The sequence below is a fragment of the Fistularia commersonii genome, chromosome 1 (genome assembly GCF_037954325.1).
Source record: "Fistularia commersonii isolate RoL2024-O1a breed Wild chromosome 1, RoL_Fcom_v1.0, whole genome shotgun sequence".
In the NCBI taxonomy this organism is placed as follows: Eukaryota; Metazoa; Chordata; class Actinopteri; order Syngnathiformes; family Fistulariidae; genus Fistularia; species Fistularia commersonii.
Genome location: NC_141284.1, coordinates 19,395,336 through 19,413,885, shown reverse-complemented (window position 1 = coordinate 19,413,885; position 18,550 = coordinate 19,395,336). Strand labels below are relative to the sequence as shown.

The window sequence follows — 18,550 nt, the reverse complement described above, 5'->3', positions numbered from 1 at the left end:
GGCGCCGCTCTACGGCCGCCTCGTCCAATCGCATGGCGTCCCGTCCCTGGTCGATGACGTAGCGGAGCGTGCTGGAGGATGCTAAGGTGAGCGGGGCTTCTCCCAAAGTGCTGCCGGCGAACGGCGCGTCTCCGCCGGCCGGATGAAGTGAATAACCGCGACTCTTCTCCCGCAGGGTCCTCGGCCGGTTCGTACCGCCCGTGTCCATCGCAAGCAGAGCGAGGCGGCCGGCGGCCCTTCGCCCAGCGGCAGCCGAGCGGACGAGCAGCATGGAGCCCGGGTTGTACACGCCGCCCGCGGGGGTCCGCGGAATGACACGCCTGGATAGAGATGCCTTCGCCCGGGTCGTATCGGTGCCCGCCCTGCGGGTGCCCACCCGGGTCCTCAGCCGGGTGCTGAAGAGCCTGAAGAAGTCCACCATCCAGCGGCCGGGGGTGCCCCGGGTTGTGCCCGACACCGGGGGCAGCCCCGACTTCCGGGCGGTGCTGCTGGACCCCCACCGGGTGTCTTCCCCGGCCTCCTTCAGCGAGGCCGAGCTGGAGGCTCTGAGGTCCTACGAGGTGCCGACGGAGGAGCTGCAGCTCCACGACCTGAGCTTGACCTACGAAAACCTGAAGAGCGAGGAGGTGCTGGAGGCGGTGCTGCCCCGGGGCCAGGACGTAACCTCCGGGTTCAGCCGGGTGGGGCACATCGCGCACCTCAACCTGAGGGAGCACCAGCTCCCCTACAGGAGCCTCATAGGTGAGAGGACAGCACCGCAGCTGTGGGTGGAGAGCATTCATTCCAGGAGCGCTTCTAAACCAGGCTGAGACGTAGAGATGATGAGGGAAAGCCCTCTTCAGGAGAAGGCCAGGTGTGAAAATGATGGTGCGTTGTCCAGGGATGGGAGCCCGACCGCAATAGCAAGCCGGACATTTGAAACCTGCAGCTAATCTTCAGACTATAACCTGGCACGCTTGTTGAACTTCTAACATTCAAGTGTCAAACAAGCTAAATGTTCAAAACTGCAGTTGCAACTTCCTTTGATTGGATGATGCTTTAGAAAAATTAGTAGTCTTATATGTTAAAATGAAAGTGGCATTGGAGGCCAAGCGGCCCCGTTCTCCTCTTAAAGCAGATCGATGCGACGTCTACCAGTCAGGAAAAGCACACAGATGCCCCGGGGTTTTATTGTCCGCGCGTCGGCGTCCACCGGCGCCGCTGTCCTGTGTCCTAAGGCCGCTGTTTACGCTTCAAATCCTCCTTTTCTACATCCCTGGTCCACAGTTAGAGACGTGGCACCGAGCAGAGCTCGAACTCGCGAGCCACGATTGGCTTAAAACCCACAACTGAGGATATAATGTATTTGCCAGTCATCCTCTTTTTAATTTTTTCTTTTTTTTTTGACTGAAGTCGGCTTTTGCCTTTTAAAAGTTCGAAAGCTGTAGTCGTCCCCCCCCCCCCGCCTTTGCAGCTGCTGCTGAGGGGCCCCGAGGCTGAGGCGAGGCGAGGCCAGCCAGGGATTACTGACGACTGTCTGGAGAGAAAGCAACAGAATGGAAGTGTTTGCTCCTTCGCTGTGGCTGCTGACCGGGTTCGCAGTAACAATGATTCGGCCGGAGCTTTTAGAAGATAATTATGCCCGTTATTCTTCACTCCCCGTGAAACACGGAGGTTATTAGAAATATCCTTTGCTGTCCCACTGCAGGTCAGGTCATTATGGACAAGAACCCCGGTGTCACCTGCGTCGTCCATAAGACAAACATAATCGATTCAACCTACCGCAACTTCAAGATGGAGGTGATCGCCGGAGAGGAGAACATGCTGGCAAAAGTAGGTTGAACTAGAAGCGTCGGTGTCCGCTGTCCTCAAATGCGCGAATCTCCACGGAACCCCGTCCAATCGTCTCTCCCGGTGCTGTGCAGGTGAAGGAAAACGGCGTGACCTACGAGTTCGACTTCTCCCGTGTGTACTGGAACCCTCGGTTGAGCACCGAGCATCAGCGCATCGTGCAGCTCCTCAAACGCGGCGACACGCTGTTCGACGTGTTCGCTGGCGTCGGGCCTTTCGCCGTTCCCGCCGCCCGCTCCGGCGCCGCCGTTTTCGCCAACGACCTCAACCCCGAGTCCTACCGATGGCTGCGGCACAACTGCAAAGTCAATAAAGTGGAGGGCAAAGTCAAAGCCTCCAGCCTGGACGGCAGGGCATTTATCCGGGGGCCGCTGAAGCAGGAGCTGCCCGCGCTGATGAAGGGCAAAGTCAGCGTCCACGTAGTGATGAACCTGCCCGCCTTGGCTCTGGAGTTTTTGGACTCCTTCAAGGGCCTCCTGCAGGATGAGCCCCCGTGCGGTGAGAAGCTACCCACCGTGCACTGCTACTGCTTCTCCAAAGACGAAAACCCACAGAAAGACATGGTGGAGCGGGCGTCCGGCAGCCTCGGCTTTCCGCTGGAGGACAGGTGCTCCCTGCACTTTGTGCGTAACGTGGCGCCCAACAAAGACATGATGTGCATAACATTCACCCTCCCCGAGGAAGTGGTCTTCACCCGGGATCTCAGGCAGACAGGTGAGAATCAGTCCACGGAGATGTTCACAAACATAAATAACAACGCACTGAGCGTCTATCGGCCGAGACCGCTTTGCAGTATCTGATCGAGTCTCGATGAGCACAGGGACGAAGATGCTGGAACCTTCATCCGGGCTTCCAACGGTCTGTCCGTATGCCCGTGAATTCTTTGTTTGCAGGCGGGTCCTTCAGTTCTCCCAACACATAAGGCATTTTACCCTGCGTTTGAAAACAATGCAATGAAATGCCCATTCCAGAACCCCGTTGTAACGGTGTATCACAACGCCTTCAGGTGAGCCGGTCCCGCCTGGAGGCTCTTCTCTCTTGACCTGGACCTGCTTCAGTGACGTGCACGTCGCTGACCTTACAGTGAGGCCGGTGCAGAGCCGAGAGCCCCGGCAGCCGCCGCCACGTCTTTATTTGCATAACATGGGGTCAATTATTACCTGAGAAAAAGAAGCATATACTGAATGCCCCCCCCCCATCTGACCTTAATCTCAATACCGGGAACATGTTCCTCCAGCCACACATGTTTCCAATATTGTGTGGAAGGACAAACTAGGAGATGGTGATGGTTCTTTTCCTGCCGTCTTTGTCTCACAGTCACTCCTCTCTGCGGAGCCGCCTGTCTGGTTACTCGTTTATACATTTAATTATTCATGCGATTGATAATGCGGCTTTGATTCGCCCACATAATGCTCACGAGAAGCAAGGTGAGGGCTGGCTGGAGCAGGAAGCGGATAGTATTACATAGAGGAGGCGCGGCTGGTAATGCATCGTCCTTTCTCCCAGCACGTGGGTCAGTGCGGGCCGGAGCCACTCCTCCGTCGGTATTCTTGCTCTCGTGCCCTTCAACCTGGCCGCCACTGCTGTGCGCCGACGGCCAGGTAGTCTGTGCAAAGCCTAAAGCCATGAGCCAGCGCTCTGGAAGGACAAGTCGAGTCCCAGCTTTCAAATTCATCGTCGGTATCGCGTTTCATAAAGAATGTAATTCTGGGTTTCTTACAGGAAGTCTCCCAGAACAAATACACTCCTAACCGTATTTAATATCCCCTCAGAGCCTGCCGATGAACCGGCCCCGAAGAGGCCGAGGTGTGAAGGACCAGCGGAACCGTCGCCATAGTAACAAGCTTCGGCACTTGAAATGGAAATGTCATCGTCCTTTTGTTACCTTTACTCATACCGGAGCCGCGTCCTTTCTCTTTTTGTTCCTCCGAGGCGGCTCCCACGACGGCGTTATTAAATAAACCCGAATGATGACGTAAACCTGCGGTGCTTTTCGCCATTTATTTATAAAATTAACAAAATGTCAAATGTACACGTGAACTCACTGCCGACCCCCCTGGTGGACATACGTGGCAGCGACGACCTCAGTCCCTCCAGGGGAACAGGCCGCTGAAGGCGTCCTGGATGGCCCGGTGACACGCCAAGGCTGAGGTGTATCCTCCGGCGGTGTCTTGTGGCATGGCAGCGCGCACGTGGTTCAGATACCTGTGCGCACACAAACACACACACATCCTCCTTCAGAGATGCAACATACACTGGGGTGACTGGCAGCCCAGAGCTGCTTTGTAAAGTAGCAAATGTAGAGCGAGTTTATTCTTCATTTAAATCCACACTCGGAGTTATTTTCCCTGGCGCTCCGGGACTCGGTGCCCCTTTGATGAGATCAGCGATGACAGACGTACCCGTACGCTAACACTGGAACACCTTGTGCCTGAAAGCCTCTACAACACGGCTCTATTAAAGTATTATAGGTGTCTCTTATGTTTTAAGTGCTTCCAGATTTCCAGATGTGTCCTGTAAGGCCAAGCCAAAGGCACTGTTTATTTTCCCTCTGGAAAAGTAGAGGATAAACAGTGGAGCTGTGAGTTTCTGCCGTTGTCCCCTCAGTCACAGATGCCAGTCATGGAGGGAGCCTCACCCGGTGCGCGCGCACCCGCACACCCACACACACACACACACAGTGTACACATTGCTACTACTTTTGTGGCATCTGACGAAGCTAAAAAAGCAAAGACGCTGCCTCCTCAGCAGGGATGGTTCACGGCGAAGACGAGTGACGGCCTCCCCCCCCCGGTCGGCCCCCCCGGCCCTCCTCCCCACTCCTGGTCCCGTGGGCCGAGCCAACTTCAAAGTGGGACAAGAGTGGCGAGCACAGACGGCCCTCTGTGGTCTCTGTGCCCGTTCAAGCTGCTTTACAGAGTAACCTAACACTTGTGGGGAGGCTCGGGGACACAAAGAGCCGAGGCCAGCGTGTGAACGGGAGGCCGACACAATGACGGGAGGCGTGCGTGAAACCGCACGATGAGAGCATCGTTCTTCGCCCCCGTCGCTTTGATTCGACGAGCCGCGTTTCCTACCGGTGGGAACTTCCTTCGGCGGGGCTCCTCGGACGCCGGTGGCGCGGCGCCGGAGCCTCCGGGAGCGAGCGGAGGCGTTAGTCGAGTCGGGCTCAGAAAGGCCACTCAGCGCCCACTAGACAAACAACGCACAAGTTCAAAACAGGAGGCCCGGTGATTAATAATAACTTCATTAGGTCCACCCTGCTGTAGCCTGTCCTTCAGAGCACTTGAGGGAGGTCTTCTCATATGGCTTCCTGCATCAGATGAGTGCTATCTATTGATTATATTGTACTGGGCCTTTTTAATGGTGAAAAAAGTGGGCTATTTACAGCCCAGCTAAGTCTGCTCTTCCTGCTAATCTAATCCCCAAGCTACTCATGTGGTCATTCCTTCCAAGAAAGCTGAGAGCTCTGTGTAACTTTATACGCGCCTGCCCCTAAGGAGAGCAGGAGAGCAGAGAGGGAACATGAAGGTGGGGGTGGAGGGAGAGCGTGAGCGAGCGCTGGGGGAGGGGTGGGGAGAGCCAAAGGGAGGGAGGATACAAGGTGAAATCATGGTTTTGCTTCTCATCCTTCCACCGGGCCGCGGCCTACGACCGGGCGAGCTCGGTTGCGTTCGAGAAGCCGGCCGACTCGGCGCCCGGGGCCGCTCTCGCCTCTGCGGGTCGGTAGGAACGGGCCAGGTGGCCGACGGCGAAGGCACGAACCGCTTTAAAAGGTGCGGCGGCTACCACCCGCAGCATCGGCGCAACACCGGGTTGCCCGGCGGGCTACCGCGACTCTCTGATGCCCCCCCGTTTCTTCCCTCTGAAGACCCGAGTGCCTTTTGTTCACAGAGCGCTGAAACCCAAGCCGCTCGGCCGGTAACATCTTTCACTCTCCGGGCCCCGCCGGAGCATTAGCTGCAACTCGATAGGGGTCTTTTCAAAGCCTCGTATTATTGGGTAAATATGGGTCACTCTGGACCGGCCCATTATGTCGCTTCGGGGTAGCGGGAAAAGATGAGTGCAGGTGATGAAGACAGCTGAGTGACACAGTGCCACGGTGTGTGTGTCAGCCTGCAAAGGCAGCCGCGGATCTGACCGGGGTTTTCCATGAGTAAACTCACCGAAAGGAAGAAAACACGTCCGGCCAAAACGTTTTTTTTTTTTTTTTCCCTCCTCCTCCGACTTCTTTGTTTTTGCCATCATCTGTGGCCTCCAAGGCATAGTGATGTTCTTTTGGACCTATCAGCAGCACAAGAGTCAGCTTTATAGGATGTACAATTCAAAGTAAGTGATAATAGAGCCAATTACAGAGGATAATCCCATCAAGCAGGCTGTTACCGTCCTGCAATTTCAAATGTCACATGGGTGGATCAAAACTGTTCACAGCCATTTTTTTTCCACTTGGGTCTGGAACTCTGAATACCTGGCCAACATCTCCCGCTAACGCTAATAATGGCCAGGGATTTTCCAAACGGGACCGCAGAACTACCCCCCCCCGCCATCCCGCCTGGAAAACACCAGGCGGTCCTATCTCTAATCTAAAGTGAAAAGCCCAGCGCTGAAATGTTCCAGCGGGTTCTGCGTGATTTCCGGCTGAGAACGCGTGGCCCTTCTCTGAGTTTGGACCGGCAAGGCCGCCGTGGAGCTGGGGATGTTATCAGACAACCGGTCCACACCCGTCAGTGATTTCACAAGGGGGCGTCGGAGACAACGTCCCGTCGGCCCCTCACGAGGCTAACCCGACTGCTTTGGCCGGTGTCACGCACCGGGTGCGTACAGTCTGCTCGGAGCTGCTGTCCGGGGAACACGGCACGCCTCGTGTATGCAAGCGAGCGAAAACACGCTCCGAACATCCCTAAGATCTCCCTTTCAGGTTCCGGCGGCGGCATGGGCTCGGGCCCCGCACCTGTCTGCTTTCGCCGCAGCCTTGCCTTTCCGGGGTCAGCCCTTTTCTTTTCACAGCACAAAGGATCAAAAGCTCCTTGGATTCAGCCCGTCGTCGGTATGATTCACCGCCGTCCCGGGCAGGACTTTGGCTGGAGCCAAAACCGAGAGGGGAAAATACAGTCTACAAAGACAAATCAATAAACCCCAGCGCAGCCCAAGGACCGCAGCCTCATTAGGAGTGTTTATTAAAGAAGCAGCTTAGACTCTTGTGCTGAGAGCTCGGGGCAGAAAGCCCGGAAGTCTTCCTTTAACACAGGGCTCCGGCCGCGGCTGAGGATTCCTGGCCTGGGAACGATGCGGCGGGGGCGGGGGTGCCACACACCTGCCAGATGATTTGTCATTATAGAGGGGTCAGCACTCAGCTGTCACCCCCTAATCACCCATCCTACCCCTTAAGTCGCCCCTCCTCCTTCGCCCCCAAACCCGACTCCGGTCCCCCCGCATTCCTCAGGCAGCTCAGGTTTCCCTCGCAGCACTGCTGCCCCGTCTGCCCCTCCCTCCTCCACCCAGAGAGAAAATGTACCCCCGTGAAACTCGCGGCGCAGGGAAAGCGGGAGGTAGCCGTGCAACGTGTGCTTCGGCGCCGACGTGTCAGAAACACGACTCCTGTTTATCTGAGAGCAGAACCGTCCGCGCTAATGTCCATCCGGCAGGCCACAGAAGATGTGGACCAGTCCACGGCGGGGGCCAGAAACAAAACCCCTGCCGACGAGTACAACACAGAGGCTCTCACAGGTATACCATATCCGTCAACAGCGGCCTTTCAGCACCGCGGGTCAGAGGTCACAATCTTTCCCCCTGAACGCAACTACCTCAGGGATGTGCCAGTGTGTGAGGCAGATCCTCAGCCCATTAGCTGCCCACTGTCCAGAGGATTAGCTCAGGTCCTACCATGTGTGTGTGTGTGTGTGTGTGTGTGAGAGACAGAAAGCGAGAGAGAGGTGGGGCCCCAGTGGGATTACATCATATTCTCGTGAAGATCCATAATCACGTGTCTTATCGTCCACTGTGACAGGCTGAGCCTTCCATCCTGAGCCCCAGGAGAGGGTGAGGTGGATAGCAGGAAGGGACCACTGACAGAGTTCGGGGCGGATGTGTTTGGGGGCTTTGGAGTGCTTGCAGATGCTGATCGACAGCCTCCCAGCTGCCGCCAGGGCGAGCACCCCGCTGCATCTGCAATGGCAGCTGAGAGAGTGCCTTCGCTTTTGTCTGGGAGGGACCACACTGCAGCAGAGCTGCTAATAAACACTCACTGCAACTCCACTTCCTGGTCCGAGCGTCTACCCGGAGCCCTGCACCTCCCGAGTGTCACCTGAGGGGGGCAGAAGAGGCCGGCAAACGGCCCTCCATATCACCACAGCGGCCTGTCACACGCACCCAGCTAGCTACTTGATACAGAGAGCATTCTCTGTTGTCTCCTGAGCCGCCACTTGATAACTTATTCCCCTGGGAGAAGAGGGGGGGGGGGGGGGGGGGTGAACTGAACAGGGAGGATAATGACATGACATCAGTGTCATCATTACCCAAATGGGGACATGTGCATATGCTGTTTAGTGAATGGCGGCTAGCTTGAGGCGTGCACACACACACACACATATACACACACACACAAACACTCACACAGCCTTGACAGTAAGACATAGTATTCTGGGAATGGAGCACCTGCACCATGTAGGAGAAAAGACTGTTCTCAGGGGAAGTCTCTCTCCACAGGTATCGGTTACCTCTGGCAGTGTGGGGGGGCAATTGGAAGGAAAACAAATCTAGGCGGGAGTACGGGGGGGGGGGGGGGGGGGTGATAATCATCCACCAAACCTGAGAGGTTCCTCCATCAGGTCCCCGCAGCCCTTCCTGGCGGGAGCTTGTTTTCCTTATCCAGCTCTCGAGAGGGCAAATGAGCCAGCTAATCCCCTCGCCCAGGACAGAGGCAGGGCGCGCTGCATCTGCGCGAACACAAACAAGGGTGTTTGCGCATGCGCGCGTACAAGTGCCGTCGAGCCGGGAATCAAAACACGCGGTCTCGGAGCGAGCAGCTGCTCCCGAAACCTCCATGCAGATTAGGGTGTTAAAATTGTGCAGAGAAACCCCCGCCCGGGGCCATCACGCTAATAAACCTGGAGTTCCCTGCGTACCGGTGTCTCCCTGGCCACTCTCGTGTCGGCAGGAGACCGCCGGTCTGTTTGGGCCACAGAGGAAAGACAATAAAATGACAAGCGACGCTCCTCAAGAGGACCAGAATGCACGTAGGACAAATGCGCGTCCTGCTCCATCACCCCCGATGCATCCGCCCGCTCCGTCAGGAGTGACTCATCCACAAAAGCCTTCAGTCAACTACAGCGCCGGCTTATTTTGACTCGGACTTCAAGAGAAGATCAATATTTGCACAGAACTCTGGGAGGGAGAACAATAGTGATGTGGCCTCCACCAGCTCTGTCTGTTAATGGTCTGTTTACTGAGACAGACGGGATAATGGCTTGGGCGGGGGCTGGAGGAGAATTGGACGGTGGCCGCACTCCATTCTGTTTCTGGTTAGTAATGAAGAGAGCCGGCCCCGAGCGGAGGGGCGGGGGGCTGAAGAGAGGCGGCAGCTCTGGAGGGGGAGCCAAGATGGAGCGTTGTGTCGACACAGGCCGGTTTGCAAGTCAAATCGATGTTCCTGTGCCTTCGCTCGGGGGGCTCCCGATCTCTTTTGGCTATGCAAATTGCAACATCGCGAGCTCCGTCGATGATCGGAGACCTGACCACGGCGCTGACGTTCCTCACGGGGGATACGAGTAGAGGGAGTGAGCGCGGAGGACCGGAGGGAATCGGATATCTGAGAAAACGAGTTCAGCTTTGGGTCTTGGTTGTGGTAGCAACCCAGAGGTATTTGAGGGAAAGCCCTTTTGTTACGCAAGATCCGAGCACGGCGCTTCCTCACACGTAGCCCTATTTAGCAACATCGCCGCGTGTTTTAATTGCGCTGATGAGAGTGAAATATGTACCTTGAGAAAGTGTTCGATCGCAATAAAAGCACATGAAAGGCTGTTCTTCGGGGAGTTCGTCCGGGGTCACGCAAACCGGCGCCTCGGTCTCCACCTCATAATTCCTGCATCAAAGCTCCGTTTGAGGCCCAGAGTACGGGAGCGCTCCCTCTGAGGTCCCATCACTCTGCTCCTGTCACTCCCGGCACTCCGATGCCTCGACGCCGCTTCTCCGGGCCGGCGTTGCCTGTGACCTCTAACCCCGCCGCCGCCGCGCCACCCTTTCCGGCCCCACCGGATGGATACACACCCTGCGGAGATCAGAGGACCCGACAAACATGGGAAAGCCATTGGAGGACAGCTTCCTCCACCTTTTGAGAGAAAAAGAATAATACTGAGGCTGACTTGCGCTGTCATCACAGCGAGAGAACAGAGGAGCCGGGGAGGGACGCCATGATTTGTATGCAATTTAAATCTCATATACTCTAATTTAGTGAAGGTACAGATGGACGGGAGTCCTCTCCGGACCGTGTTTAGCGGCCCCCGCTGACTGCCGGAGCCAAATCCACGGTCACTGGTAATGTTTCTGGTCGGCCGAGCCAGCGCTACCAAGATGGAGCGCTTCGACCTGGATTCGGGCCAGCACGGCGGCCGGAGGCGAGCGAAGCCTACTGCCAGGAGCCGAGGGCTTGGATGGATCCTTCCCGCCGGGGACATTTAGCGCGTAGTACAGGCGACACAGACAGACAAAACACGACGATCGCTGTCACATTAACGCGCCGATGCCAAGGGACGCTGGGAGAGCTTAAGAACACGGGAAGGGGGAGCATCACTCAGAGACCCATCAACCCCTGGCTCCCAACCAGAACAGTGAGCAGGCCTCCTTTGAGTACACGTGAAGGATTGCCAGGCTTTGCGTGCTCACCTGATTTATGCTTCACTCGCATGTGTACACGCAGACGGACCCAGGCGGATGCGGAGCGTCGCCCGCACTCGGCCGCCCCGTTTTCCGGCAGATTCCGACGAGCGACGGCTCGGCGTGCTCTGAAAGCGACTCGCCAATGTTTAACCCTTCGTTTGTTTTGATGGGAGAAGGGACTACTTCCTTGTGCGGAGAGGTGCATCCCCAGGAGAGGAGCTCCAGACTAAACACTCCGCTCATTCAGCTGCTCCCCTTCACTCCGCTGACAAAAGATGGATGCTTGACAAGCCCCCGCAACAGAGAAACCTCACTTTTTCCACCAATTATAGAAAAGCGATGTGGAGTGGGGGAGGAGGCAAAACTTCCAAAATATTATACACACTAGCAATTGGAATTGAATGCATTGAGCAACCTCTGTCAGAGAGAGATGGGCTAATTTCAAGGTGAACCGGGCCAACTCAAACAACTGTTCTGGCTAGCGCTCATTGTCAGCACTTGAGGTTTGAGTCGAATTTTTCAATGCTCGGCAGACACCCCCGCCCCCCGCCCCCACGCGATTCGTCCCCGTCCAAGATCCCAGCCAGTCTTTCATCACCCACGCAGTCAGTTTGAAAGTATTCTTGTCGAAAACAAACGCAAACCCAGATGCTCATTTACTCATACAAACAGGAACAAAAATAGAACGGTGCACGCGCGTGTACCCTGTGTATATGTGTGTACACTCGTGAACAAATTAACTGGAATGCAAACACGGGTTTATTGGTGTGTTTGCCGCCGCCTGCCTTTCTGCGTGTATTCGTAACGTGCACATGTCCGGGCCGGATCCGCCGGCGAGCCGGGAGAGGGCCGGGGTGGAACGGCTACCGCTTCTGGCCTTGGCCGTCGTGTGCGCCGGGACTCGCGGCCGCCGCAATGTAAACACCATATGTTCGTCCGGGCTCTAAGACAGTGTATTTACTTCTCCTATGATCGTGTTTATCGACAGCTTTTCTCCACACCGTGAAAGCGAGGAGTGCATTTGCAACGGGGAGCTCCAGCGCAGTTCTGGATCGGAATGGAGTGGGAATTCTGTTTAATGTGGTAAATCATAAGCACCTATGCACACCCAGGACTATTTGGATATGTACCGTATGTGTGTGTGCGTGCGTGCCGAGAGGGTGGATGCGGAGGGTGAAGCTGAATAGGCACTTCAGGAAGCCCAAGTTGCAGCCGCTACTCGATTCCAGTATTGAGGCAGCTGTCTTTAATATAAAAGCTCAGCTCAGCCCATATTTATTCAGGTACAGCTGACAGAGAGGGAGAGAGGTGTGGCCCTTCTTTTTCCTGGCAGCCGTACAGCACTCCTGTGGTTTTTCGGGGGGTAAAGGGACAAGGCGAGAAAGACACTCGGATAGAAGCAAAGAGAGTGCGGCACAGCGGCGCAGCTGAGGCGAAAGCGTGGCTCCAGTCGGTCCAGCGTCGGCTGGACATCCTGTGTGAGAGAGCGGATCTGGAGGCCCAGAAGCCACCAGGGAGGGGGCGTGTGAGCTCCACTCTCCGGCCTCCCTTGATGGCTCCGTCCAAGACAAATCACCAGTGTTGCTGCTGTCACTGTGGGCCTCGACCAAGACAAACAACCATGTTTTAAAATAAGTACCTGCAACCTCGCAGCCCTTTCACCTCATCCACACTCAGGCACTTCCATATCTGCTCACACGTTTAAGCGTATTCCCTTCACAGGTCACAGGACTGGAGCTGGAGTCCAACCCTCAGCACAGGGGACTCACTTTTCACCCTTTCAATCCTGTCTGCATCCTCCCCCACCCCCACCCCCACGCGCACACACACACACACACACACACACACACACACACACACACACACACACACACACACCACATCACACAGGCGGCGTGTTTCAGCCAGAAGGTTTGGCGTGCAGTCAGCGCGGTGAGTGTGGGTGTGCGCCACGCACACAATGTATGGCGGCTTTAAGGGGCACTGTCTGTTGGGCCGGAGTGGAAAAAACACTTCAGCTGAATTGCAAAATTTCCAGCCCGAGCAGAGCCGTCCGTTCCATTCCTCGCTCTTACTCACCGACATGTTGCATCTTGGGAGCTGAGGTTTGTGTGAATGAGGCCGTCTGTGCAGGGGCCAGTGGCCTCAGCCGGTGGGACCGGAGTTCCTCGCTGAATCGAGCCTCATTTATCTCCATGGCAGTGTTTTTCCTCTACAGCCTCCATCCTCCCGGATCTCCGAACGCCCCCCCACCCCCACCCCCATCCCAAGTCCCAGTATGCAGCAAAAATTGTCTGATGTGTTGCATCTGCATATTGATCAGCCTGGCAAAAAGAAGTAGAACCTCAGCACTTTGCTGAATACATAATGTAAATAAACGCCACTTATTCAGGTTAAACTCCCCTGTATTCCTTTAACAGGAACATTTCACCTTAAGTCGGCGTCTTTCCACGGAATTACGCAAATGGGATTGTTTCACCAGAGTCAGTGGCTCCTTCGCCTAAAGAGAGCCATTGAATAAAGAACGATACAACGGGAGCACTTCTCCTAAACATGCTGACAATCCGTCCGGATCTGCACCTCTCGGCCGGACCAAGGTCACTCTGAGAGCCAAGTGGCGCTGAAAGTCAAACCCGGCCCCCCCAAAAATATGACCCTGTTTTGCTTTCTGTCACCCAATAAAAAGAGGCCACACGTGGGCGGGCAACAGCACCAGCCCAGGGGGCTGGGCTCGCCGCCGTTCGGTGAGCATCGAGCCAATGACGCCACGGCCGGATTGGCCCATAGCATTTGTGGGAGAATGCACTTCCTGTGTGTGTTAATGGACCTTCCTGCAGCGGCACTGTGGCTGCTTCCCTCCCTTCCTCTATTGCTTCGATAATACAGATTATGAAGATGTATCACTAGAACAGAGAAAAATCGGGAGTGACAAGGAGTATCTTGGCACATGACTTACCTGAGCAGAAGAAAAGAGTTGAAATCATTTATATTTCCATGGGATTATTATAGGATTCGGGAAACCGGTGTGGAATGGATGATAGATGCATGAATGTCACTTTCACAGCCTCTCAGATAGGACCGCTGAAAATGCTGCCACTACAGAGAATGACAAATGCTGTGGTGAAGCAAATGTTTTTCCCCATGAAATAAACCGGTCTGCGCTCTGGCTGCTTCCACCTTTGCATTCAAACAAAAAAAAAAAAAATTGACCCGACCATAAAACCAAAAAATAGCCCCACCATTAATTCTAATTGTGAGCTTCCTGTCACTCCGGCCCTGTGTGCACTCTAGTAAAGGACAGGGTCGTGTAACAGCGACGCTGTATTCTCACTACAAATCAGGACAGGGACAAAAGAGTCGAGCATCCATACCACACACAAATGCTATGCTATAGAAAATAGCAGCCATAGCCAGATTTAGCCTGTCACAATCCATGCCAAATGTCATTGTACACGCTCGCCGCTAGTTGCCATAGCAGACTGTGGAATTGACCGCAGAGCTCATCGGTTCCCGACCCAAAAACCCCAACACAAGCCTCGCATCCAAAGCGTTGCCGGTTCCTGCTCGCGTTGTTGTGCACTGTACCATTTGAGCTAGCTGGAACGTCCAGCTTCAAGGAAATGTGCTGAGAGTTTCTACATTTGGACAAACACGGTCTGCTTCTATGGATCGTTCCATTTCGTCATGGGGTTTTGTTGCTTCATCCTGATCCGATCCTGAACATTCTCACCGCCCCCCCCCGTCTTTCTAGCAATCGCTGGGAATAGGAGCAGTCACATCTTCAAACTCAACACCGTGAACAGCTTGAAAGTATTTTTCTCTGCCGCCCGGCGACCGGTTGACACCTGACCCCGGAGCCACTCTGCTGGCACCCGTGTGAATCTTAAGTTGCTACAAGTGTGGAGCTCCTATGACGGAAGTGTAAAAACACAGGTTTACCCGAGTCTGCCCAGCTGCTCCAGGTCGGGCACTGGCGGTCCGTAGGTTTCCACAAGGAGAGGCCTGTACTGGTAGAGGGCTTCATCCAGCTGGGGCACAGCCTTGAGAGACACGGTCTGCTGCTGGAGAGACAAAAGCAGAACACAAGTCAGCCTGACACAGAACAATACTCACCGTTTCAGGGAGGCTATCATGATGACACAGGCGGATTTCAAAAGAAAAATCCTCCGTGTCAATCAAACAACACCAATAACCCCCTCGGTTCTAGATGGACTGGTTCAGAGAGGAGCTCCTCCTTTCGACAGTCAGAGTTGTTGTTTAACAGTAACCTGAACGATTCCACCACCGAGCATGTTTCTGTGGTTGTCACGGCGATGGCAACTGCACAACTATTCCGGCTGGAAATCTGATCAACGGAGGATCATTGCGGTCGGGCCGCTGGGAAAAAATGACTCTAGAAAACAAAATAAGAGCAACCTTACTGAAACACTTTGTGGGATGAAGCAGCAGAAGTTATTTCTCCTCAGAACCTCTCGATCCAGAAGGAAGAGCTTTCCTTTTCTACCCGACGACCAAAACGAGGACGCAGATCCGACCTTTACAAATGCGAGGAGGACTGAAATTACATGTCAAGGCGATGGGAACGAATGAGCGGGTTCGCTAGATCACGTGGCCTGAACTCCTCAGCTCGGCTCAGAGAGGCAGAACTTCAACGCCGGTCGGGTTTGGAGCTGCGCCGAGGAGAGGAGAAAATCACGTCGCAGTTGGCCCCGCTGGAATCAAGGCTGCAAATATTACCCGGCTGAGTTCTCAGCCCCCGTCCACACACAGCTTTCAAAAAAAGACTTGTGTCCAAAATGACTCAAATTGGAGATTTCACTCAGATTCCTCAAGTTCCTGCTGCCCTTGACCGGGGCGAGGGAGTGAGAAACCCGATAGTTCTCAAGGACACCGCTGAACCGTTCGACGGGGTGCTCTGCCATCGGAGGGGAATTTCCTCACAGCGTCAGACCGCTGCCTTTTCCCCGGCATTAAAGTAATTAGACGCAAGAGCAGCCAGAGTCTTGAAACAAACCTGGAATTGGAAAGATGAAGTCAAAACAAACAGTGAGGGTTTTGGAGAGCAGCAGAGGAACTCAAGACAAAGGAGAAAAAGCAAGAAAAGGATGAGTGGGGGAGTATAAACAACAGAACTCAGAGGGGAGCTAATGAAAACCAAACTAGACGAGTAACATGTGCCCCGTGGCCTCATATCGCCTGGCCTCACACATGCTAAGGCCCCTGGTAGTGCACACACACACACACACCCACGCACACACAAACACACACACACACACACACACACACACACACACACACACACACCAAACAAATGCTAAATAACTGACTTAAAACTCAACTAAATATGGTGAGTAAGAGCTTCCTGCACAATCAATACTGGGAGCGGTTATTGAAGGGAATTCTTCCAAATGCGCTGTGAGCTCCCAACGGAGAATCTTGCTGGGTTGCGGTGGTGTTGAGATGTTCCTTTGAACGAACTGGCCGAAGCTGCCACTCATCGCTGTGCATTTATCAGACATTGTTTACTACATTCTGTATCAATAATCTGTAGTCATGTCAGCAAAGCTGGCCACAGCTCTGACCCCGAAGCGAAAGCAGCACAAACACTCCTCCATGGATGGTAGAGGAGGACACACTCCTGATTCCAAAGCCAGGTCGCCGTGGAGGCGCTTTCAGCCTGCGTTCTTTCAACCGACCAGCAGGGGGCAACTCCGATGCCTGAAGAAATGCGATGGTACAAAGGGGCCCTCACACAACTTATCATGTCAGGAAACATAACCTCCACGAGGTTATGGTCTCACCACTCAGCCAAGGATGGTGAAAAGAAAAGGGCGGGGGACCAAATGCCAAACTTGCGCCTGGGATCTGCCGCCAACAGGCGCCTTCATTGGACATTCGCGGAGTCACCGACAGGGTTCTAAAAACACGGCGCTCGTTGTTCGTGCTGCGGAACCTGCAGAGAGGTCCGATGGTCCATATGGGATGTGCAGAGGCAGAAACTGGTCTGTTTTAGGATTTGTGGCGATAAAAAAGTTTAATGTGACAGCAACTGTTAAGCATGGCGGCGAGCATCTCCGAGCTTTCCGCGGTGGTCCGCAAAACATCAAATGAGCAAGTTAGCGAATGGGTAAAGAATAAAACTCATGGACACAGGGGTTTCTGTGTTCTGTTTGCCAACTGCCGGAGGGAAGAGGGGGCCACCCCGGTTCTGGGCCCAGGATCGCGTCAGCCGCCCTCCGCTGAGAGATAAACCTCGTTTAACTGGTCCTCAAAGAACATTGTCCCTACACAGCTACATTTCAGGTCCTCTGCTATCCATCCACATTAAAACAATACGGACCGCACCTCGACTACAAACTGCCAAACAAGGCAAAGGAAGATTCCCACGGCCTTCGATTTCATCGGGACAATTCTCAGTGGACACCCGTGCACCCAGAACACCATACCATACGGGGCATGAAAGCAGTGGATGAGAAGCAAACCTCCTGTGGGTTATATGATCCGCATTAATCCCGAGTGCTCCATGTCATACGGTGCGTGGTCGTGACTTCTGCCTTCGGTTGTGGGTTGGTTTCACCTCAGGGGGTCTTTACTGTGATACTACAGCCCGGTGTCTTGACAATAAATGCACGGTGAATGTGTCCTGTTACTTCAAGTTCCTATGACACCAGTCGGCCAGACTTTCTCTGTCACTTCACCACCGTTGACTTTTCTCCCCCCATCGCACCCCGGTGAGTCTGTGGTTGGCCTACTAGCAACGTTAAGACATGTCGAAGTCCGAAAGAGGCGGATGGCAAGACTGAGTGCGAGGGAAGGGCAGAGTTCCCTGGATGGCGTAGGTGGTCTGGGTTTCATTAGCCAGCGGCGGGGACACCTCTGTGTTGGACCAGGAGATGGGCCAGGGTGGGGGATCTCTGGCACCTCGAGGTTAAAGTTTGAGGCAAGAAAAGTGTTTTCCAAGATTGAATTTGTCCTAAATCCCTTAAATGATAAATATGTGGATATCCAAAAATGGACTAGGTTCTCCCCTGTCTATAGTTTAATTGGGTGTGTCCTTTTTTCTCTATTTTGGATTAAATATGTGACCAAAAATGGATAAACATCAGCTTGTGGTTTAGAGAAATACAAGCTGTAGTTGGCGATAGATGCCATCACTGAGGCGGCACGTCGCTTGTGAATACATACTTTGGACTGGAATACATCGAAAACCATCTCATTTCAAGCCCCTTGGACTCAGAGATTGTCCGGGGGAGTCCATATGTTTGGGATATTGCCACTGAAAAACAGTTTAAACCCAATCTACTTGATACCTCTTTGACAAGTGTGTAACTACCTTTGGCAGGCCCCGTGAGGTCTTCTCCACACTGCTCCAGCTTCACAAGAAAAGTAAACAACATGCTCCTCTGACTCGAGAAAACTATCTATCTCCATACCTTCAGTGAATAGCTAACAAAGGACCATCCCATCAGAGATCTGCCTCCGGCGGACTGATAGCTCCCATGGAACCCGCTGGTCTTTCCAGCGGGAAAGGGTGAATCGAAGGGTTAGCTCGGGGAAATCAAATGCTTCTTCCACTGAGTTTGTGTCTTTCGCTCAGAGCTGTGTGAGAGGCGGTCGTCTGATGAGTGGCGTGTAAGATGCAGATGGCTGAAAAACAGCTAACTCTCAAGTGACAGGTAAATACCCAACCTTCAGGAAGGAGACATAACCCTAGCGTTCCCAAACAAGGTGACCATGGCAGACACCTCCAGAGCTTTGGTCCCCTAACATACACCGAAAACCTGTAATTTATTTATTCTTTGCATACTTGATCTCCTTGTCTCACACACCCACTAAGACTGTCCCC

The 18,550-nt window shown here is 54.2% G+C and overlaps 2 protein-coding genes across 2 annotated transcripts in view; one reads left to right on the top strand and one right to left on the bottom strand.

Annotated features, from left to right (window-relative positions):
- Window positions 1-48: 48 nt before the first annotated feature.
- trmt5 (tRNA methyltransferase 5) lies at window positions 49-3,810 on the top strand. Its single transcript, XM_086152956.1, has 5 exons — window positions 49-86; window positions 176-741; window positions 1,688-1,812; window positions 1,905-2,544; window positions 3,603-3,810. Exons 1-5 carry the CDS (start codon window positions 79-81, stop codon window positions 3,665-3,667), a joined length of 1,404 nt encoding a protein of 467 aa, XP_086009082.1. The 5' UTR covers window positions 49-78; the 3' UTR covers window positions 3,668-3,810.
- A 10-nt stretch (window positions 3,811-3,820) lies between these two features.
- Window positions 3,821-18,550, bottom strand: part of mnat1 (MNAT1 component of CDK activating kinase) — a 29,210-nt gene continuing 14,480 nt past the window's right edge. The window contains exons 7-8 of the mRNA XM_086152943.1: window positions 14,644-14,765; window positions 3,821-4,035 (exon numbers count right to left, since the gene is read on the bottom strand). Of these exons, the coding sequence (XP_086009069.1) occupies window positions 3,915-4,035; window positions 14,644-14,765 (243 nt within the window). The 3' untranslated portion in view covers window positions 3,821-3,914. The remainder of the gene's footprint in view (window positions 4,036-14,643; window positions 14,766-18,550) is intronic.